The sequence below is a fragment of the Camelina sativa genome, chromosome 13, assembly GCF_000633955.1.
Source record: "Camelina sativa cultivar DH55 chromosome 13, Cs, whole genome shotgun sequence".
NCBI lineage: Eukaryota > Viridiplantae > Streptophyta > Magnoliopsida > Brassicales > Brassicaceae > Camelina > Camelina sativa.
This window is the reverse complement of record NC_025697.1, coordinates 10,642,989-10,664,213: the sequence shown is the minus strand read 5'-3', so window position 1 is coordinate 10,664,213 and position 21,225 is coordinate 10,642,989. Positions and strand designations below refer to the sequence as shown.

Below are 21,225 nucleotides of genomic sequence, written 5' to 3'. Positions count from 1 at the left end.
TTGTCTTCTTCCACCTTCTCATCACCTTGTCGCTTTCAAATTCAGTCATATTAACACTGGTTTTAATAATAAACCAAAAGAGTATATCCTTCCCAACTCTTTCAAAATTTGGAACTCTTTTAAGTCGTTACCGCAACGTAATTGCTACAAATGGTGTCAAAGTTAAAATCTTTGTACACCGTTAACTCAATCTTAAAATGGGAATCAATGTGTGAATCAACCGAACTCGATCCCTAAGAGTAGAAACTCTTGAGACCCATCATATGAGTTACGGAAACGTACTTCTTCTACATCCTCTGTTTCTATATCGAGGTTCGATGTATCGACAACAACCTTGCACGAAATTGGTTGCTTATCACCAACTATAAGTGAGCATGCTTCGTAAACTCCATTCCCAGGTGGTAAATTCAGCAGCGACGATGTCTGAAGTGAGATCTTCCTTCCTTTGATAGTTATATCTTGTGTTCTCACCCTTGAGATAACCCTGTGTGGTCTGCCGAGGAGCTCTGTTACATACCTTACATCTCCTGAAGCAAGAGCTTGACGGACTCGTGTGGACGAGACTTGTCCTCTTTCTTTTGACTTTGAGTCCTCCTCTGTGTCTGCATTTCCAGAGGCTTGGTTCTCATCCATTACAGAGTTAATGATGTAAGCGCTGATACCATACTGTTTGCATAACCTCACAAGTTCAGAAGCGTCACCGGAAGCTCTATATCCAAACCGGTAATTTTCGCCTGTGGAGAAACAATTGTTTTTAGAATGAGAATTTTAGGAGAGAGGAGGGAACTTTTGAGATACTTGTTTGGTATTCCCCTGCCACAACTCCGCAGACTCTGAGCTCTCTTGACAACTTCTCGACAAACTGTTGTGGGTTAAGATGTCGAACACTGGCAAACTCAATCTCAAATTCTACTGGTGCTATGTTCCCACAATAACATGCCCAAGAGGAAAGGACCCGGTTTCTATCGCATTTGGCTACTATTGATGCCCTGCTCATTAGTTGCCACAGAAGAGGGTCCAAACAAATTAAAAAAGCATACTTTACTAGCAGAGGAAGATCAGTAGAGTCACAGTCTACTGGTGTAACTAACTTCGATAGATAGGATGCTAGGTTAATTGGTAGGGTGGAAGAAGAAAGCTAAAGAGAGAAGACGTTACCTAGGTTTCCAACCAAGTACATCAGCCATTCCAACAAAAGACAATAGATATGGAGTACCGACTCTTGCAGCTTGAATTGCAAGCTCTCGGTGACCGATATGCAGCGCATCAAACTTCCCTAGAGCAACAATGCCTCCTACAAATATGATTTTGTTTTGTCAAAATAAAAGGCAACACAAAACAGTAATTACCAAGCTAAGAGACTCACTGGAAACTTAAGCAACAAAAATTCACAGGGCACTTAGATGCATAAATTATCAGTAAACATCTAATAGAGCGGCCCTATATCTTGATATTGTAGCGCCAAAGAAACCTCTATGCAAATGGAACTTCACTAAAATACAGTAGTATCCTATCAGTAGTTTACTTTAATCACCAGTCCACAGGATAACTTGCTAATGGGAACTTGGAGTCAGATGAAATATGCAAGCAAACGATACCTGCAACTGGCGAAAGCCCTTCAACAAGAAGCTCAGGAGCATCGTCTCCCTGGCTTCGGAAAGAAGAAATAGACAGATACTTTAGTAAAGACTCCGATTTTGAGTTGAACAAAATTTTAAATTTTTAACACAAATCTATCTTGTTTAGTACATAGCGCTCCAAGTCCTTGGAATCTCACATCAAACAATCAGATTTTAACGTCGGAAGAGAGATGAGAGAAATGATTAAAAAACCTGAAACAATTGTGAGGAACTGGGATTTTTGCAGTGAGACATAGACAAAGACTTCATCCGCTGCTGCAATTTAGCCGAAGAACGTCTGAGCACGAATGAAGAAGACTGCCCAAAAACCTCAGCACCGAGCGTAGGAGGATGACGGTGATCCCAACAATGCACGAAGGCACGAGAGCCTCCGCATAACATGGTCTCTGACTCTACTTCTCAAAAACCCCTTAAAAAACCAAACTTGCTCTCTCCGAAACTCTTTGCCGGAGCTAAACATCACCGGTGACAGGTGTCGTTTAAACAGTTAAAGCTGTGGTATATTTCATATCCACGTCAAAGACCTTCTCTTTAGCTGAGAGGGTTTGCACATTCCCAAATCTTTATCCTTTCCTTAACAATAACAACAAAAGTCAAAAACATTGGGTACACATTGTGTTGTTGTAGCTTTAAGTAAATAAACCAAAATGGCAAAATCATATGTTCAAGCTTCACTTCACAAATGGAACACCAGAAGCAACATTCTCAGCATACTGTACATACTCTACTCCAAAAAACTGCTTCAGAAAATGCTCCTCGTACGGTATTCTCTGAGCAAAAAAACGCCACACGACAACCGTGAACATAACCGTTGAAATGGGATTACAAAGCATAACTTGTGTCCCAACCGACCAGATGAGAAACCCGCAGTAACTTGGATGCCTCATTACTCTATACACACCGTGAGTCACAAGCCTGTGATGCTCTTCGTGGCTAATCTTTATCAGGTGTGTAAACGATTCTCCCGCTGTTATTATCGCTGTTTTCCTGATGATTTCTCCGACGATGATCATTACGAGTCCAAAGTTGCTGACCCACCAGTGTTGTTTCAGCCCCGGGAAGAAGGTAATCTCGGTTATGTATTCGAGCAGCGACACAAGCATTGCTAAAGCGTAATGCTTGCTGATCAAAAGCGAGCTAAGAGTTACATTTGATGGTCCGTGAATGGCAATGGCTAGAATGTATTCGGATGTGTGGAAGAAGATTAGTGAGAGTAGCATCTGAGATAAGTGTCTGATGCCAGTGTCACTGAAGATCTCTGTCAATATAATAAACCAATGGAGTGGTTTTTCTCTCCTTTTTAATCAATTCTTATGCTAATCCGTTAAAAGAGTAACTACAGACCTGAGAACGAGGCGGATGCATAGTGTATAAGTAATGGAAGCCGGTTCTCGATAACAAACCCGAGGGGATCCAAGAACTGCATATCCACCTACAAAAGAATTACACCGAGAAGAGATAAAACTCAATTAAACTGAAGATTCTTAAACCTGAAAGTTTCCAATCACTCAATTTATGTAACAGCATGAATCTATAAGATAAAGAAGTTTTTAGCATCAAGAAACATATGAATCTTGATCAAAGTATTAATCTTCCCCAAGGAAAGACAAAGTAGAATCTTGATCCAAAATCGATTTGTACTATCTCTGAGTTGTCCGAGTATCATTAGTCTGACCACACATTTAGCAAAGCATTGAAAACTGTAAAGTGAATACTAAAACTACAGTCTTCGTGGACATTGAATCTGACATAAAGATAAGCATTGATACTATAGTGTACATAAACCCCAAACCAACAAATCAATCGCATTGCAAGATTCATACAAGGATCAGCAATCACTACAGCTTATCCTTCAGAAAAGGGTTCCCTTGATTTATAAACGGATCTTATGAGAGAATCCTAGCGAAGTAAATCCATTGTAGAAAAAACAGAGACGATGAAATGAACAGAGCTTAGGAGGGGCCGAGGGTTATAGAGAAGTAAAGTATACAATCGAAATCGAGAGCTTCGGCCAGAGGAATTTAGTAAAATCAGGGAATTACCCAATGCTGAGGGAGATCCAAAGAGATGATCGCGTGGACGTCTGAAGTTAAAGGAAGAAGAAAGTTTATACCTTTTGTCAATCTTATATATTTTGAGAAGAAGAAAAACATAAAACCTCTAGGGGGTAACAAATACTCTAGTCACGTGCGAGCCACGTGAGCCATACAGTTTCATCGATCTCTTAAGCTAGTCTCTCTCAAAGTCAAAACCAAAAGAAAGAGAAAACTATCGCTAAATTACACAGAACAAAAAGATGGGTCACATGAGAAAGCAGCTCTTTGTTTTGTTGGCTGGGAACTTGGGACCTCTGTTCGCAAAAATGAGTCTGCCCAAGTTTTGAAGGAGTTGTTGTTTCTTTGCTTTCACATGGACTCTCAAAAAAGAGTTTTGTAGCTTAAGCTATGGGGATGTTGGGTTCACCAAGATTCACAAACGCCTCTGCACGGGCCATCCGACTCATGGCTGCGTTCCACGACACCAAGTTGTTCAGAAAAGTGTTTATATACCTAGCCCTGTCGTTCTAGCAACCGATTTAAAAAAACACACACAAATTTAGCCTTTCGAACAAAGAAAAAGAAAAAGAAACCATCAATATAGCAAAGCTAGGTTTACCTTGTAGTCAAGATAATAAGAGTGCTGCAAAGTAACATAAGAAAACGAAAGATATTAGAAGATTTAGTTTTTTGTTTGTTTCTTAACTGTTTCTTTTTTTTGTGAGTATGAGAGAAGAGAGGAGATAGTTTACCTCCCACACATCCAAGCTGATGATTGGCTGTAACAACAAAAAAGAGATGTGATTAAAGAGGCAACATCAAGTTTAAGAAAGAAATTTCACACGAGAATAAATGAGACTGTGCTTACAATATCGTCCCACACGAGTGGGTTAATTGCATTTGAGGTTTTGACTACCTCAAGTCTTCTCTCTTCCCTCTTCACTGAAGTTCCAAGAGGAAAAAATAAGAATCAAGATTTTCCAGTTTCTGAGTCCGGTTGACTAATAACAAGTGAAAAGCTAGTAGAGTTACTCACAGACGAGCCAGACCCAGCCGGAACCAAACTGACTAAGAGCTGCATTAGTGAACTTTTCTCTGAAATTTGTGAAAGAACCGAAATCCTTGTCAATCTGTTCAAGAACACCCTTTTGAGGCATGTCTCCACCACCAGGTTGCATCGACTCCCAAAAGAAATCATGGTTATAGACCTAAACAAAGAACATCATCATCAATTTTGCCTCTAGCGATGTAAAAACAAGTTAGAAAGTAAGTACCTGCGCAGCGTTGTTGAACTCGGGCAAAGGATTCCCATTGTTGTATGTTGCCTTGATAAGCTCCTCCATGGTGTATCCATAGAGTCTATCATCTTTCCTCAACTGTTTATTCAGATTGTCCACATAACCTCGATGATGCTTACCCCAATGCACTTCTAGTGTTCTTCGACTCATATATGGTTCCAAAGCATCCTTATTCAAATAACATTTCTTTGATTAAAAACCTCAACAAAATCATTTCTTTGGCTGTTTGGCATATCCCTAAGATCAAGACCAATCTACTAGCAAGAGACATACACAGTAGATTGTATATACAACTTTACCCTAAACTCACCAGACAATTCAGCCAAATTAACCAACTTCACATAATATTTTGTGCTTAATCGAGAACAGCAGATGGATTATAGAACAATACACTGAGAATCCGTATGCAGCACGAAGATAAATGTAACTACCAAAGTAAGTGTTTAAGGCTAAATTTGCACTTACGAGTGGATAAGGAGGTGTCTTTAGACCATAGTAAGCTTCAACCTTGAAACCAACTCGAGACCTAAGAGAGCATCTTCTCTGCTGGTTACTCTAAAGAATGACGAACAAACAAACAAAAAAACGAAATTTGAAAGCTTTAGTGATTCAAAGAGACAGATTCATGTGAAACAGAACGACAGTAATTTCACTGTATCATAAGGGAAAAAAAAAGGAAATCGAACCAGATTGACGAGCTTGGAGGATTTCAAACGTATACTAGAATCTGGAATTGTACAGAAACAGCTTGTCGTCACAGCAATCATTGTTCCGCTAAAATCTCACTTCCGCGTCAAACACAGAGAGAGCTTCTTCACCCCTGGGCTTATCAATCTATTTGGTTCAATCCGGTTAATGCTAAAAACCCAAAAACCTAGAAGAGTTCACTCCGGTTAACTACATTAAACCGGTAAATCGAACCGGAAAGATCAACCTGAAGCAAAAAGGGTTTTAGCAAATACTGACGATCGCACATTGTAACCGAACGAACAAAAAGCGTATATTTCTCTATCAAGCCGTGAGCTAAAAGGCTAAAACCCCTCTTCATATAGATTTCAAAGACCTTTTCCGTTTAATTCCGTTTGATTCCACTGTCGATTGAATTATCTGAATTAATCAATGGCCGGGAGGGCTGCGACATCGTCGGCGAAATGGGCGAGAGAGTTTTTCTTCAGAAGGGTCTCGTCGAATCCTCTTGGAGCGACCCGAAACTGTTCTTCGGTTCCTGGAGCTTCCTCTGCACCCAAAGTTCCTCACTTTTCCAAGAAAGTAAGTAACGTTGTTGGATTTCTTGATAAATTCATCTCATTTTTGCTTTAGTCGTATCATATTGGAATCTTATTCGCTTCAGGAATTTAGTTTAGATGAAGCTAAATACAAGAGTTCCAATTTTTGTTCTTAGCACTTTATCTGGTGTATTAGAGTTAGATCATTGATGCTATTTCATTGTACTAGTCAAAGTGTTTAACTTTGAAAATTGTTTAGGGAAGGATATTGACTGGAGCTACCATTGGTCTTGCCATAGCTGGGGGAGCTTATGTGAGTACTGCAGATGAAGCAACCTTCTGGTACTTGCTTAAATAAGTGCCCTGAAACGTTACATATCTTTTTTCTTTTGTAATCTTGTGTTAGTTAACATTGCTAAGGCTTCCTTGTAGTTAGTTACTTTGCGGTAATCACTTTGTTTTTTACCTTTTCCTTATCTTGTGTGTGTTGGACAGTGGTTGGCTATTCAACGCAACAAAGGTTGTGAATCCTTTCTTTGCTCTTCTGGATGCTGAGTTTGCGCATAAGCTGGCTGTTTCTGCTGCTGCTCGGGGGTGGGTACCTAGAGAAAAGAGGCCTGATCCAGCAATCTTGGGACTTGAAGTTTGGGGAAGAAAATTCTCAAACCCAATTGGTCTTGCTGCTGGATTTGACAAAAACGCTGAGGCTACAGAGGGGTTGCTAGGAATGGGATTTGGTTTTGTTGAGGTAGGGTCTGTAACTCCTGTTCCACAAGAAGGCAACCCGAAACCACGCATCTTCAGATTAAGCCAAGATGGGTGAGACTCTCTAATCTGTTCTTGTTTACTTACCTTTAATGATTGAAGAAGCAAGAGTTCCAACTAAAAGACTTATGTTCTCGCCCCTCCAGAGCAATCATCAATAGGTGTGGATTTAATAGCGAAGGCATTGTTGTTGTTGCAAAGCGGTTGGGTGCTCAACATGGTAAAAGAATGTTGGCGGAAACATCAGGCACTTCGTCATCTTCAGGCGAAGAAGTAAAACCAGGGGGCAAATCTGGACCTGGTATTCTTGGTGTCAACCTTGGAAAGAACAAGACGAGTGAGGATGCTGCTGCTGACTATGTCCAAGGAGTTCATAACTTGTCCCAGTATGCTGATTACTTGGTAACAAACTTCGTATTGTGATATATTGAACTTTCATTTGATCTATCTACCATAGAATTCTCTGTTCCTAATTTCCATTTCTCTTCAGGTGATCAATGTTTCATCACCCAACACTGCAGGGCTGCGCATGCTTCAGGGAAGAAAACAGTTGAAGGACCTTGTTAAGAAGGTTCAAGCTGCTCGAGATGAGATGCAATGGGGTGATGAAGGTCCTCCTCCTCTTCTCGTAAAGATTGCTCCTGATCTTTCCCGAGGAGAGCTTGAAGATATTGCAGCGGTACGTTTTACAAAAAAACGAAAACACATTCGACAGTTTCCAAGTTAATGGCTCTTACAACGTTGTATTGGTTTGTGTAGGTGGCTCTCGCTCTCCATTTGGATGGGCTGGTAAGTTATCTTTTCATATGAACTAACTTCCGTTTCATCAGTGTCGATTAGTGAAGCCTTCAAGCTGTTTAGCGTAGTGTAGCAAAAGCGTTCAAAAGTCACGCTATGCTGCAAATCAGAATGTTTTTGATGATGATAATACTATCTTTGTCTCTCCTGTAGATCATATCTAATACAACAGTCTCAAGGCCAGATCCTGTAACCAACAACCCTGTGGCAAAAGAAGCAGGTGGTTTGAGCGGGAAACCGCTCTTTACTCTCTCCACCAACATGTTGAAAGAGATGTACACTTTGACACGAGTAAGTTTTTTGCCAAAAAAAATGATGATCCAGTAGTGACTGAGGAATTAAAAACATTTCTGATTTGGGGTTTGTGGATTTTTTTCATGGTCACTTCCTTAGGGAAAGATTCCATTGATAGGCTGTGGCGGGGTTAGTAGGTAAACCTCTTTGAACATACTTCAGTCCTCAGATGCTCTAGTTGTGAGAACAAAAGAAATGATTTAAGATGATTCTTTGTGTTTTCAGTGGTGAAGATGCTTACAAGAAAATAAGAGCCGGAGCTACTCTTGTTCAGCTGTACACTGGATTCGCGTATGGAGGACCTGCCCTCATCCCACAAATAAAGGTATTCCTTTCCCATAAAGACCGATCTGTTTTTTTCAACTAGGATAGTTTAATAAGCATAGAAATTTTCTAAAAGCCAATTTTACAATGTAAAAACTCGTATTAGACCAAATTCTTGAAGCTTTTGGTATCAAAAACATCTCTCTTTGTTATAAGCACAACTAACTCTGCATGTTGACGACCTTGAGGTCAGATTGGTACTAATACTCTTGTCTTTATGTTGCAATAGGAGGAACTAGTGAGTTGCTTAGAAAGGGATGGCTTCAAGTCAATCCATGAAGCAATTGGTGCTGATCACAGATGATAAACTCAAAGAGCAATACCCAGAGGAGGGTTACCTTTTTCTTAAAACGACAACACAAAGTTGTATTTAGTTTCACTGATTCAGTTGTTTCTTTCTTCCTCAACAGTAAGATTATGGCTTTTTGTCTCTGTTCTCTCGTTTTATGGGAAACAACTAGTAACACTTTCTTGTCAATCCACTACTGTTTTTTCAAAATTACAGCACAGGTTCTTACAGCACATAAAACACAATCCGATTGAGATCATAAATCATAACATAACTGATTGGACAAAAACATTAGCTAACTCAGGATAGGTTTCAATAATAAAAGAACTAGAAAAGAAGAAATTTCACGACGTGGTTGCAGCTGATAACTGTTTAACTTTGGCCTGCAAGACCATCCCGGCTTCATCTGCCACGCTTTTCTTTTTGGCTGCGACCTGCAATGAATGAACATCATTCTTGAAGTTAGCAACTAAAATCTTGAGTAAATTATAGATGGTAAATATAGGTTCTCCAACAAAACAAAAGAGTATTGACACAATTTGGCAGTGACGCAAGATTGATGTGAACAATACTGGAGCAAAAAAAGAAGAGAGATCATAGCACTGGTCCACTAGATTCTGCTTTATACTGAAACGATACTCGTAACTACTAACAAATACAGGAACAGCGGTTCAAATGCGGAGTTTAAGTAAAGACTCTACTTAGTGTATATTATGTATGCGTGCTTGACAATGTGAAGAAAAGGACCAACCAAAGGGCTTCTTTGATTATGTTGACTGCATTCCTTAGCAGCCATAAAACTTAAAGCCCTCAACTGTTATCTACAATGGATCAGTCACTGAAAGATTCAAGTAAGAGCCTAACCCCTCGTAATAGAATCAGACTCCATTCTATATTTACTCATTTCACAACTTTGTAAAGGTTAATGAGAACAGTGGCATTCTTCTATAAAAGTATAGTTCTAACTTCTAATGCACTATAGAGCCGTATGAAAGTAAAGTGTAGGCCTTTTTTTCTCTATTTCCACCCCAGGATCAATCTAAACACCACATCAAGCATTTGAAAGTTGCCAAGAGAGTGAAATTTACCTCAAAAAGTTGGTCAAAGTTGGATTTGAGCAAGTTGATCTTCCTCTGACAATAGTCTTTTCCATCATCCATAGTTTTCTACAAAAATGCAAAAACAAAAACAAAAAAAAAAACTTGAGCTACACTAGGAACGAGCCAAATAAAACAAAATCATCATAATCCAGTTCTTATTGTGATCGCATTACCTCAATAAAGTAACCAGTGCCAATATCAACTAGAACCTTATCAGCTTCATCAAGTGTCCCAGGCACGTAGAGTGAAGCAGTGAGTGGTACAAGCATCTTCTTACCTGCAAATTTTTCAATTTTTTTTTTAATTTCAAAATCATCCAACGCTGAAAAAAAATATCAATACTGAAAGAAGAAGTAGATGCGAAATAGAAAAACCTTGAGGTCGAAGAGAGAGATCGTTGAGAGCGGCGGCGGCGGAATCGAGACGAACGGTGGCTGTACGGATGTTGTTGAGACTGTCCTGAAGAAGATTCACTTCCAGATCCGCTTGTTCCTTCAAAGCTTTCAGCTGATCGATTCCCATCTTCTCCATCTCTCCTCTCGATGATGACGACGCCATTCTTTCTCTCTTTCTCTTTCTCTTTCTCTTTCTCACAGTCGCGTCTGCGAATCGCTGAAACTCTATTTTTTTGTCAAAAGCTTGGAGACGACGAACAAAGTCTGGCCCGTTAAGTGGAGTCAATGAAGTATTCAGGCCCATATAGACCCATTTTAGCCGTTTCTAACATTTTCCGAGGCTTTATATATGATTAAAGAAAATATTAGGGGAGGTATTGGTTTAGGATTTAGAAAGAATTTTAATGACTTTAAAAGTTAGGTAAAATATGTTGTTATTCAATCAAGACTTTTAAAAACTCTTTAAAAATTTGGTGTTATTGGTTGTGGATTTGTAAAAAGTTATTCTTGATAAATCTAGTGTTATTGGATTAAGAGTTTTATAAAGTCATTAAAAGTTTTATATTATTCAAGTAAAACAAAAGAATCTTAGATTGTTAATAGAAATTTTATGTTATTGGTTTAAGTTTTTATATCATTTCCTTCATAACAAAAGTCATGAAAAATCTTTCATAAAATAGAAAGATTTTACAAGATTAGAAAAAACAAATCATCAAGATTTTAAAAAACTTCCTAAACAATCTCTTAGAATCCTTCATTTTTAACTTCCAATTTTCTATGATTCTAACAATCAGCAAGAACATAAAGTCATTAAAATTCTTTCTAAATCATAAACCAATACCTCCCCCTTAGTATGTGTTCTACCCTGATTCATTTTAATTCAATACAAAATTATAAATATTCACTGATTAAAATTTAATATATTTTTTTTAATAACATCATAATTTATAAGAAAAAAAACTGGGGAAGACAAATAGAGATTTTCTTTTACACACAAGAAAAAAGATTAATATATAATTTCGGTTAATCAATGGATTTACCAAAACTTTTTTTGTTCAAATTTTTTAGGGGTGATATAGATAAAATTTATTAAATATAATTTATTATGATAAAATTTTTACACAGATAATTTGAAAATAAAACTAACATAGCTTACAACAAATCCAAAACTACATAATATTAATTAAGGATATGTAGATTATATCCTTGAATTTTGAGACATTCGGATCCAAATTCATGAAACATCTAATTTGAAACCAGATCTAACAATATTCACGGATATTTGAATCCACAAATAACTAAAAATGTTAAAGCTATAATAAATTTTCAAATTACCCGAAACCGTATCTGAAAGTTCTGGATAACCTAATTTTTGAATCGGATATTTTGCTCACCCCTAATTTTAACAGCGTAAATTCTAGTTTAACTTCCTTTTTTCAAACTTCTACAGTATTTGCATTTAGCAAATAGAAAAAAAAACAAATAACAATCATATACATCAAAATTGAAACTTCCATACAGATTATTATTTACAACCAAACAACAAATGTAACCGGTTGAAATAATTAATTAGTTGCATAGTTTTACATTAGTAACTAAACAAATAAGATGTAAAAATGTGTTTCTTAATTAGTTGAAAATGAACAAACTATATATCTTGATAATATTTCTTGCCCCATTTTTTGATATGATATCGGATTTGTAAATCAAATTGTGACACTAATGTGTGTTTAGAGTTTAGACATCAAATATTCTGAAAAATAAAGATTAAAAATGAAAGCATTTGACAGTAGTACATTTAAAACACGGCACTAGTAGAGCTGGTAGAGTGAGGTGAATGAGAGGCCATTTACTTACATGTGTCGGTCCAAAATGCGATATATGTATATGAGAAATATTAATACTCGTACAGTATATGAATTTATATGCCAGCCTATAAAAATATTTTTTTTCGGGTAGAAAAGATCAAAAAAATGGGACCATATCATCAATTATTGGGGTTGGGGTCATTTAGATGATTTGACAATAAAAAGGTACGGACGTTTTTATTTTTTTATACGAGTCGATGATCACTAAGATCCCCCACCTCATTATTATTTGCATTAGTGTTAATTACTAGTACTACTAATTAAAGAAATAACAAAACACCAACTTTTTGTTAACATCTTTCCATTAATGGATTATTTTTTTTGATGGCGAAATTTGTTTGATTCTTTGATTGGTTAGTGCGACCTAAATAGTCTAACAAACATATCTAATCACGTTGACAAATTTTTCATCAAATATAATTGTAATAATAAATAAATTCTGAATTTAATACATTACTCAGCAGATATAGCTAGGATCGAGCATATGAAACCACTAAACTAAATAATGATCTACCGCATTAGTTATCATTATCTTTACTTTGAGTCTATATATGTTTTTTTGCATAAGTTTACTATTTCAGTTCAGGGCTTAAAAGTTAAAACCCACTATTACGATTTACAATACATACAGTATTTTTTTTTTGTTGCCAAAAAATCAAAATAAACATAAAGCTAATCGTCTGGTGATGTATATATAAACATCTGAAGTCATATTCACATATGGTTTTAACAGTGAATTAATCTTTCTCTGACTAACGTGACAAACGAAACTTTCAAAAGGCACAAAAAAGGCAACAAAATTGAAGAATTCAGAATTTCAGACACAACTGGTTAAGTCGTCTTTTCATATTTTTTTTTTTCAGACACAACTGGTTTGTCTTTTTTTTTATCCTCTGTTCTCGCATTTAAATCAAGACGCGAAACCCAAAGAAAAAACAAAAAAAAACCTCTCAAAATCCACAACACATAACATGGATTATAAAATGGTTCACTTCAAATTCATAATCATCTAGTTCGATTTCAACGAAACAATCACACTCACATAAAAAATGCTATAGTCTAGCAAATAAATGCAGAGAAAAGAAGGAACAATAATGAAGTCGAAAACATTTATTAAAAATATATAAACTGTGGTTTAACAGCTTACGCCAAATGCTTCACCACAATTGTAAACACATCATTACACAAATTAGCACCAAACACATAATATATCTGGAATTTAACGACGGCTCTGTTTCGCCGGAAAACAAACCAGACAGAACAACAACAACAACAACAACAACAACAAAAGGACAAAACGAAACCTCCGCGGTTTCTGAAATTTTCCCTTTTGTTCTAAACAAAAGTAATCTTCCTCCAAAAAAAAACATTCTTAAACCCTAATTTAACCCTAATCAAAAAAACAATACTTAAGGCTAAACGATACTCTCAAATCACTTGACGAAGATTCTGAAACAAAATCAATCTTCAAGAACACACACAACAAATGACGAATAAGATAAATAAATATTTATATATATATATATACCAAATTAGCCCTCGAAACCTACTAAAAGGGGCTTAACTTGTTAAACAAACACCATCAACGTGGATCTTCATCTCTTCGACCCGACCCAGGAGATCCACCGGATAAAGAAGCAAGCAAATTAAGATGACCCGGAAGATAATTCCCAACTCTAGCAGCTGAAGCTTCACCCATTGCAGCTTGTTGTTGTTGTTGCTGATGATGATGAACAAACAAAGGTTGTTGATGATGATGATGATGATGTTGTTGTTGTAAAAACATCTCTTGTACTGGAGCTCCTCCTCCTGTAAAGCTCCAAACTTGTCCAAAATCAGGCCTCGCCGGAACAGCCCAGAACCCAGCTGGCGTCGTCGTCGTAAAGCTCTCATCTTTACCACCGGAACTATTATTATTATTGTGATTATGATTATCCTCATCAGCTCTGACACGTTTCCCAAGTATAAACGGTGAAGAGGAACCAAGTAAAGTGGTGGGTTTATGATCAAGAAGAGAGGAAGACAAAGAAGTAGAATTGTTGGATCCACGGATTGAGACAGAAGCAGTAGAGAAACTAGCAGGAGTTGTACCAGTTCCTGTCGCAGCTATAATAGAAGGCTCAGCTTGACGAAGTAACCATTCAATAGTTTGACCATCTGATTTGTGACCAAGCTCTCTTGTTAGCTGAAACACACGAGCTGCGCATATAATAGGCATACGGATCCTTCTCCCTCTTCCATCGACTTTGCTGTGTCGATCTTTCGCAGGTGGTTTCTTCACCACGACTGAAGAAGACTGTTGTTGCTGTTCGATTAAAGCTGATCCGTTTGATGATGAGGAGATCATAACTCCGTTGTTGTTGTTGTTGTGAATAGACATGGTTTGGTTGCGATCTGGGGTTGTTCTTCTCTCTTTTAGTATTATAATTTTTTGTACTTAACAGTGAGAGAAGAAGCAAATGATTGAGGAGGAGGAGGGAGGGAGCTGGTGGAGACAGGGAAGGAGAAGCACATGGGTGTGGTGGGTCCTTTTTTTTTTAACACAGCTCACCATCTCTTACTTTTTTTTTTTTTTTTTCTTTTTTGAGGGGACATTTTAGAGTTTTTTGTCCCGACGCGGTGGAGTGCACTCGCGTTATACACTTCCGGTGAAGAAGGAGGTCGCGTAGGGACCACGCTCCGGCAGGAGAATTTAACACTGGGAGGGGGGAGGGTAGGGTCTTCGGTCCTCCGGTTTCTGCTACGTGCATTTAATGAGACGTTTATCCATCCCACGTCACCTATTCACTACTAATTTTTACCTTTTTCTATTGAGTTTATTTTTTTAAAAATGTAACTACATCTTGTTTTGGTGGTTGATTTTGAAACAATATGTATAGTTTTATATCGATGACATGATATTGGTACAAATCAATATAGACCACATTATGTTACATGTAAAAAAAACTAAACTACGTACTATGCTGACCATTGTATCGTTTTTTAGATGAAGTTAACTATATCATCGTTTTCGGGACAACAAATTTTTACTGTTTTCGTAATTGAAAATTGAAACTACTAAAACGGCATACAGTAAAGAGATTTAATCTAAATACACACTAAAAAATAAATAAAAATCTGGGGACGACTAATCTGGTTATTAGTCTTTTAGACTTTTTAGCTAATGTGAACATTTCTTTTGTACTTGCGTGAAAATTAATCTTTTGTAAGAAGAAAAAAAAAGTTGTTTTCGTATAAGAATTGAAAAAGATTGAACAGGGGACAAATCAGTGAGGTAATTGATTGGGTAAGTAGACTTTGACATCAAAACTTATTTAAGTTATATAAAGCTTTTTGGTTCTTTTATTTATTTATGTTTGGCAATAATTTTTGCCACCATTATGAAACTCTCCACTCTCCAGTATCACGTGTTTTACGTGAAATGACAGAAATCGAAAGCTCTCAGATTATTCAAAATTCCTCTGTCGTCGACACCGGAATTAAAATTACATATACCTATGAATTCAATTAGTTTTTTTTTGTTAAAAGTATTCAATTTTATAAATAAGTGTCTAATGGGCTATTTCTGGATTCATGCCTATTATATTCTCCATAAAACTTAAACTAAATATATCAAACCAAGTAAAACCGTAAATCTAAATTGACATGGGTATTGAGTGTAGGTTTGGGATTAATATCCATATCTGCGGATATGTGTATTCATATTTGGTATCCATTTCAAAAGAAAATATCCAGCCAAATAAATATAAATATGGTCATTAAAATGATGGATAAAACAGATATAAATAATGCTAAATTTTAAATTAGATATCTGTTTTTTTTGGGATATCCGGTATTTATATATAGATATCCAGTATTTTAGTCTAATATATATATATATATATATTTTATTTATTTATTTATTTACAGATATTCTGAAATTTCTGGATACAGATAATAAATTACATATGAAAGGGATGTGAATATCCCAAAAGAAACTGGTTAACAGGTCCAGTAAGGTCCATAATTGTTTGCATTAAAGTAACTATAAATTTGCATCAGTTGGAGAAACTTGCTATATTAGAAACATTACCCACCATATCATATCATGTCAAAAACGTATAGTTTTGTGTTAAACGTGTTAGCATCTTTTGCTATATAAATTATATAGTTTTGTATCCTGTATTATATAGTTCCGTAGATTTGTTCATTACAATATTGAATATACTAATAATTTTGACCGACGACATCCCAATACGTATATTTGTATGTATTAAAGAACATTAATGTAGTCATTGTGCTATACTTACGTTAACCTTTGTATTCACTTCATCCCCTCTCAACCAATCAAAATTAACTATTTAATATTTTATTTAAAAATAAATCAAAATTAAATTAAAAAACAAAACAAATTAAGGAAACAAATTATGTATACTTTTATTTAATAAAGGTTAAATATTGACTTGGTTTAGATTTTACAATTAAACCAGTTTATATATCGGTTTGGGTTTATTAATGAGAATTAGGGTTTAGATTTTATAATTAGAACAAAATTATATATCAGTTTGGGTTTACAAATGTGATAGTTAGGGTTTAGATTTTACAATTAGAACGAAATTATATGTCGGTTTGGGTTTACAAATGTGATGGTTAGGGTTTAGATTATACAATTAGAACGAAATTAGATGTCAGTTTGGGTTTACAAATGTGATGGTTAGAGTTTAGATTTTACAATTAGAACAAAATTATATCTCGGTTTGAGTTTATAAAACAACAGTTTAAGTTTTTAATTTTCTAATAATGTATACATATTTTATTTCTTTATTTTATAAGAAAGCGAAGGAAGAGGAGTGAACCAAGTATGTCTCGCTTGATTTTGACATTGAAAATAAGTGGATTAGTCCACTTTGCAGATACGCAAGATTTGCTATGTCATTAGGGCATCTCCATCAATGTATTTTAAGAAAGTTACTTAAAAAGAAATTTATTATAAATTTTGAAAAAAAGTTATCTCAAGAACTCCATAAAAAACTATAAAATTTGATGAGTCCATTGATAGTTGCTAAACATGGGGTCTTTAATTTATTTTGTTCAAAAGAAAGAAATGATGTGAAGTTGCTCATACTAGTGAATACACATCGAATGAGACTACACTTAGTCTCGTCCCCTCGTTGAGATCTTTTTCTCATATATCGTTGTAACAATTAATTTATTTATGACTTATGCACCGAACACTAACATTATTTTTTTTTAATTATTGTCATTCTCGTCGTACCCTCTCTAATACAATGCAAAATATACAATCATGAGCGACGTGTCCTCATGTCGGCATTTTCATTAAAAAATGGTCAGGGTGTACCTTTAAACTTGAAACCCAATCCAACACAAAGGCTGTGGGAGTACCAATAGCTACATTACAATCCAATAAGCGTTTTGTCATCAAGAAGTTTTTTAAAATCCTACCACATCTTTAAATTCCAAAAATCTTGACCAAAAGCTCATCAACTAAAAAACATGAGCATCATCATCGCCATCATCGCCATCATCATCATTATGACTATACTTCCCCCAGTATCTATGTTCTTTCCACACTTTCTCCATCTCCTCAATTGGGACTCCTTTTGTCTCCGGCAACAACAAGTAAATGAAAATGGTCATGATCACGACCATGACTGCGAAGAAGAAGAACAGACCAAACTTCATGTGGCAAAGCATCGTCAAAAAGAATTGTCCAATGAAGAAAGTGAAGAACATGTTCACCGAGACGTTTAACGATTGTCCTGCCGACCTAATCTCCAATGGACATATCTCACTAGGCACTAACCACCCCAAGGGTCCCCACGACCACGCGAAACCGGCCACGTAGATGCAGATCAATGCCAAGATTATATCCGCATCAATCTTTGATAACGTTCCTTCCCCGTTAAGTCCAAATCTCCATCCGATCATCGACCCAACCGCGACCTGAAACCAAAGGAAAACAAATCATTGTTGTCACTGTAATATGCTTTTTTGAAAGCAGAACATGAAGTAGGATGCTCTGTTTTGGAAAACAGAGCACTTTCAATGTTTTAGTGCTTGTACGCACCTGCGTCAACATCATCTGAATACCGCCTTCAAAAAACAAAACTCTGCGTCCGAATCTGTCGACGGAGTAGATGGAGACAATGGTGGAAAGGACATTGACGAGACCGGTGATGACCGCGGATATAAGAGAGGCGTCACTTCCGAAACCGATGGTCTTAAACAGAACAGGTGCGTAGAACATAATGACGTTGATCCCGGTTAGCTGCTGGAAGAACGGGATGAAGGTACATAACGTTAGCTGTGGTCGATAACCAGCTTGCATTATGTTCGTCCATGGGTGCTTAACTCTCTTGGCCGACTCACTCGCGTTGCAAAGATCATTAAACTCATGCTCCACCTCCATGGTTCCTCTGATCTTCTGAAGCATCTCCTTGGCCTTTTCTTTTTTCCCACGTACAAGGATTGAGTTTGGCGTGTCTGGCAAGAAAAGGCATCCGAAAAGCATCATAACTGCAGGAACACCAGCTAAACCGAGAGAGAGTCTCCACCCGATCCCGTTCTTGAGCTTTGGGGTTGCGTAGTTGACAAGGTTCGCTGCTAAGATCCCAATCGTGATTGCTAATTGGAAAAAATTGTTGAGAGCTCCTCTAATCTTAGCAGGAGCCATCTCAGAGAGGTAAAGAGGAACAGATTGGTTAGTGAATCCGACACCTACACCGAGAAATAACCTCCCGATGATTAACATCTCGAGGTTGATAGCGAAACCATTGAGAAGAGCTCCGGCGAGAAAAGTGAGACTCCCGATCGTCATCGACACCTTCCGTCCAAAAAGCCTTGTGATAGTTGAAGCAAGGAAAGATGCAAATAATGCAGCAAGGTAAAGAGAAGAGGTGAAGAGAGTTAGAAGCTCATTGTCGTATTTGCAGTACTCTGTTTCACGCCCTGTTTGTTTCCGCATTTGACGAAGCACGTCAGGGAAGAATCTCCTTAGAAACTCCTCCATTGATGTCACTCCTCCTGAAAAAACATTGAGAAGAATCATAGAGAATGGATAGAGAGGAGAAAACAGGTTTACTTAGGAGGCAAGAAACAAACCTGAGATACCAATGTCGTAACCGAAGAGAAGACCACCCATTGCAGCTACAATGCAGGTAATCACGACAAAGGCGGTTACACGGCCTTCTTTGTAGTCTCATCCATGGCCACTATCGCCTATAAAAGCTCCTCCTGCCATATTTTTTTAGACGATCCGCAACTTTGTTTTTGGGCTTTAGATGATGATGATGGTTGTTGGGGCGATCAAGAACTCAAGTCTTATCTCGTTGTAATGAATACAACGTGATGATGAGGAAGACGAAGAACGAGAAGAAGAAGAAGAACAAGTTTCTTGTTCTGAAACATGTTTCTTGGCTTCTTGATCGTTCTTGCAAGCCTCCGTAAGATCGTTCTTCCAAGAATTGTTGGAACCTTTTTTTTCAATCTTGGCTGAGTTTTTATAAGAGTTACTTTCGGGCATTATGATCCACTCTATCAAAATCCGTATAATCTATTTACAGTCAAACTATATATATAATTCGGAGCTGCAGATTTTTTTTTATTTTTTTTATTTTATTTTTTGCTGCGAATAATCTAAGAATAGTTTTGCTCAACTTTATCTTTTTTCACTCTGTCTTTTAACCGATCAGATAAAATTTATGATATATTATAACAGTACATTGAGCTGACCTGGTCATCTAAATTTACATTCACAAACATATATAGTTTGGAACACATGCGTTTACAAAACAGTTGGTCGCTAGTTGGAATACTATATATATGTATGATAATGATGAATAAAAATTATAACCAAAGACCACTGTGCTTCTCAAGTAAATTGTACTTCAAACAAGGTTTTATGGCCACACAAAACAGACAACAAAAGAAGGCATTGGCTAACATCAAAATATAGGGTAATTAATAAAAGTTCATTAAGTTGTCCCCAGAAAGAAAGAGAAGATGTATTGAGGATTAATTAGATTAATCACTCTTTGGGAGCTGGATCGTTTTGAAGATTAGGCTGAGCTAGCTGGAGATGGTAATTTGGATCAATCTCTGAAGGAAGCTGTGTAGCAAGCTGAAGAAGACTGTTTGGTTGTTGTTGTTGCTGCTGATGATCATTGTTATAGTACTGAAGCTGTTCTAGAAACTGTACATACTCCCCTGGTTTGGTCTCTATCCCAGCTTGTTGAAACTCAATCGCTGCACGATGCTCATGTAGCTGCAATAAAAGAACTTAGTATATACGGAAAAATATCATTCAATCGAAAATGTGAAAACATTATCTATAGTAACCAAACTTACCCAACGGCACATGTTATCGTTATCTTCTTCTAACATCCGCTTCTGATCATATATATATATATATACAGACATGGTAATGATTATTAAACCAGCGGTTTCATAAGATTATTAGAGGAAATTAGTAAAAAAAAAACAAAAAAAGAGTGATTAGAGAGTGACCTTTCTGCTTAGATTCTCCAACTGTTGCTGCATCAACTCATTCTTCATTATATTAAAGCAGAAATAAAACAAAAGTGTAATCAATTTAGCTTTAAGAGGACATGTATTGATATGAACATATATTGCATTTACCTTACGCTCACGGACTTTGAGGACAGAATGTTCCAGCTGTCGCTCGAGTCCGTCAAGCTCATGAGGAGGAATGGAGGCTAAGTCATGTCCTTGATATGGACGCAGATGGAGCTCAAGGTTACATATCTCTCTTCTTAGTGCTTCCATCTCATGGTACAATTGCGCCTACACACACAAGTTAACACATGTACATTAGTGTATTATATGCTTTTCTTTGTCAATCGGTAACACAATGACAACGAAATAAGTATATCTTTACATATATATACCTGGTCGTCCTGATGATCAGGAAGTCGCAATCCATTGGTCTGCAAGTATCGATCAATGAGCTGAGGCATCCTATATTCAAAATAAAGTGTGATCAAATTAGTATCTCTTTAATGTTACAAAAACATTAAGACTTCAATAATCAGTGAAGTAAAATGTACAAAACTCTAATAACAAATATTTAATACATTGATTAAAATAAAATAAATTTAAAGGCGTTCTCCTCACTCACTTTTCTTTTGTTTTCTGGTTCATGCTTAGATCTAATTAACATATCTTTATAATTGT

General features: G+C 36.6%; 7 protein-coding genes and 1 pseudogene across 7 annotated transcripts; 1 reads left to right on the top strand and 7 right to left on the bottom strand.

Moving 5' to 3' along the window:
* LOC104736347 lies at window positions 70–2,215 on the bottom strand (annotated as a pseudogene).
* On the bottom strand, window positions 2,289–3,798 carry LOC104736348 (protein-S-isoprenylcysteine O-methyltransferase A-like). The gene is made up of 3 exons (XM_010456311.2): window positions 3,683–3,798; window positions 2,985–3,072; window positions 2,289–2,898 (listed from the first exon to the last, which is right to left on the bottom strand). Exons 1-3 carry the CDS (start codon window positions 3,791–3,793, stop codon window positions 2,312–2,314), a joined length of 786 nt encoding a protein of 261 aa, XP_010454613.1. The 5' UTR covers window positions 3,794–3,798; the 3' UTR covers window positions 2,289–2,311.
* Window positions 3,783–5,810, bottom strand: LOC104736349 (superoxide dismutase [Fe] 3, chloroplastic). Its single transcript, XM_010456312.2, has 8 exons — window positions 5,661–5,810; window positions 5,440–5,529; window positions 4,951–5,142; window positions 4,713–4,884; window positions 4,545–4,618; window positions 4,429–4,455; window positions 4,296–4,319; window positions 3,783–4,203 (listed from the first exon to the last, which is right to left on the bottom strand). Exons 1-8 carry the CDS (start codon window positions 5,739–5,741, stop codon window positions 4,078–4,080), a joined length of 786 nt encoding a protein of 261 aa, XP_010454614.1. The 5' UTR covers window positions 5,742–5,810; the 3' UTR covers window positions 3,783–4,077.
* On the top strand, window positions 5,942–8,881 carry LOC104736344 (dihydroorotate dehydrogenase (quinone), mitochondrial-like). The gene is made up of 10 exons (XM_010456307.2): window positions 5,942–6,243; window positions 6,460–6,542; window positions 6,696–7,019; window positions 7,112–7,367; window positions 7,456–7,644; window positions 7,725–7,754; window positions 7,917–8,054; window positions 8,157–8,194; window positions 8,283–8,382; window positions 8,611–8,881. Exons 1-10 carry the CDS (start codon window positions 6,094–6,096, stop codon window positions 8,683–8,685), a joined length of 1,383 nt encoding a protein of 460 aa, XP_010454609.1. The 5' UTR covers window positions 5,942–6,093; the 3' UTR covers window positions 8,686–8,881.
* On the bottom strand, window positions 8,843–10,411 carry LOC104736345 (probable prefoldin subunit 5). Its single transcript, XM_010456308.2, has 4 exons — window positions 10,145–10,411; window positions 9,944–10,047; window positions 9,759–9,836; window positions 8,843–9,104 (listed from the first exon to the last, which is right to left on the bottom strand). Exons 1-4 carry the CDS (start codon window positions 10,326–10,328, stop codon window positions 9,015–9,017), a joined length of 456 nt encoding a protein of 151 aa, XP_010454610.1. The 5' UTR covers window positions 10,329–10,411; the 3' UTR covers window positions 8,843–9,014.
* Window positions 13,126–14,569, bottom strand: LOC104736343 (transcription factor TCP7-like). The gene has a single exon (XM_010456306.2). The coding sequence runs from the start codon at window positions 14,411–14,413 to the stop codon at window positions 13,616–13,618; it is 798 nt and encodes a 265-aa protein (XP_010454608.1). The 5' UTR covers window positions 14,414–14,569; the 3' UTR covers window positions 13,126–13,615.
* LOC104736341 (sugar transport protein 11) lies at window positions 17,297–19,572 on the bottom strand. The gene is made up of 3 exons (XM_019234727.1): window positions 19,135–19,572; window positions 18,101–19,056; window positions 17,297–17,976 (listed from the first exon to the last, which is right to left on the bottom strand). Exons 1-3 carry the CDS (start codon window positions 19,172–19,174, stop codon window positions 17,518–17,520), a joined length of 1,455 nt encoding a protein of 484 aa, XP_019090272.1. The 5' UTR covers window positions 19,175–19,572; the 3' UTR covers window positions 17,297–17,517.
* Window positions 19,882–21,008, bottom strand: LOC104736340 (protein TRANSPARENT TESTA 16-like). Its single transcript, XM_010456305.1, has 5 exons — window positions 20,940–21,008; window positions 20,671–20,835; window positions 20,539–20,580; window positions 20,380–20,421; window positions 19,882–20,296 (listed from the first exon to the last, which is right to left on the bottom strand). The coding sequence occupies exons 1-5, from the start codon at window positions 21,006–21,008 to the stop codon at window positions 20,060–20,062; spliced, it is 555 nt and encodes a 184-aa protein (XP_010454607.1). The 3' UTR covers window positions 19,882–20,059.

What these genes read in the sequence shown, in the direction of transcription:
- LOC104736348 (XM_010456311.2), bottom strand. Translation starts at nt 3,793, where the DNA reads ATGTTTTTCTTCTTCTCAAAATATATAAGATTGACAAAAGGTATAAAC. An exon ending in TGGATCTCCCTCAGCATTGG is followed by an intron (nt 3,073 to 3,682) that starts GTAATTCCCTGA and finishes ATTCTTTTGTAG; the next exon opens with GTGGATATGCAGTTCTTGGA. An exon ending in TGCATCCGCCTCGTTCTCAG is followed by an intron (nt 2,899 to 2,984) that starts GTCTGTAGTTAC and finishes TTATATTGACAG; the next exon opens with AGATCTTCAGTGACACTGGC.
- LOC104736349 (XM_010456312.2), bottom strand. Translation starts at nt 5,741, where the DNA reads ATGATTGCTGTGACGACAAGCTGTTTCTGTACAATTCCAGATTCTAGT. An exon ending in CACTCGTGTGGGACGATATT is followed by an intron (nt 4,456 to 4,544) that starts GTAAGCACAGTC and finishes TTGTTGTTACAG; the next exon opens with CCAATCATCAGCTTGGATGT. An exon ending in TCAGCTTGGATGTGTGGGAG is followed by an intron (nt 4,320 to 4,428) that starts GTAAACTATCTC and finishes GTTACTTTGCAG; the next exon opens with CACTCTTATTATCTTGACTA.
- LOC104736344 (XM_010456307.2), top strand. Translation starts at nt 6,094, where the DNA reads ATGGCCGGGAGGGCTGCGACATCGTCGGCGAAATGGGCGAGAGAGTTT. An exon ending in TTCAGATTAAGCCAAGATGG is followed by an intron (nt 7,020 to 7,111) that starts GTGAGACTCTCT and finishes TCGCCCCTCCAG; the next exon opens with AGCAATCATCAATAGGTGTG. An exon ending in CCCAGTATGCTGATTACTTG is followed by an intron (nt 7,368 to 7,455) that starts GTAACAAACTTC and finishes ATTTCTCTTCAG; the next exon opens with GTGATCAATGTTTCATCACC.
- LOC104736345 (XM_010456308.2), bottom strand. Translation starts at nt 10,328, where the DNA reads ATGGCGTCGTCATCATCGAGAGGAGAGATGGAGAAGATGGGAATCGAT. An exon ending in TCTCTCTCTTCGACCTCAAG is followed by an intron (nt 10,048 to 10,144) that starts GTTTTTCTATTT and finishes AAAAATTTGCAG; the next exon opens with GTAAGAAGATGCTTGTACCA. An exon ending in ACTTTGACCAACTTTTTGAG is followed by an intron (nt 9,105 to 9,758) that starts GTAAATTTCACT and finishes CATTCATTGCAG; the next exon opens with GTCGCAGCCAAAAAGAAAAG.
- LOC104736343 (XM_010456306.2), bottom strand. Translation starts at nt 14,413, where the DNA reads ATGTCTATTCACAACAACAACAACAACGGAGTTATGATCTCCTCATCA.
- LOC104736341 (XM_019234727.1), bottom strand. Translation starts at nt 19,174, where the DNA reads ATGGGTGGTCTTCTCTTCGGTTACGACATTGGTATCTCAG. An exon ending in TTACGACATTGGTATCTCAG is followed by an intron (nt 19,057 to 19,134) that starts GTTTGTTTCTTG and finishes ATGTTTTTTCAG; the next exon opens with GAGGAGTGACATCAATGGAG. An exon ending in TTCAGATGATGTTGACGCAG is followed by an intron (nt 17,977 to 18,100) that starts GTGCGTACAAGC and finishes CTTTGGTTTCAG; the next exon opens with GTCGCGGTTGGGTCGATGAT.
- LOC104736340 (XM_010456305.1), bottom strand. Translation starts at nt 21,008, where the DNA reads ATGCCTCAGCTCATTGATCGATACTTGCAGACCAATGGATTGCGACTT. An exon ending in TCAAAGTCCGTGAGCGTAAG is followed by an intron (nt 20,581 to 20,670) that starts GTAAATGCAATA and finishes AATATAATGAAG; the next exon opens with AATGAGTTGATGCAGCAACA. An exon ending in TGGAGAATCTAAGCAGAAAG is followed by an intron (nt 20,422 to 20,538) that starts GTCACTCTCTAA and finishes ATATATGATCAG; the next exon opens with AAGCGGATGTTAGAAGAAGA.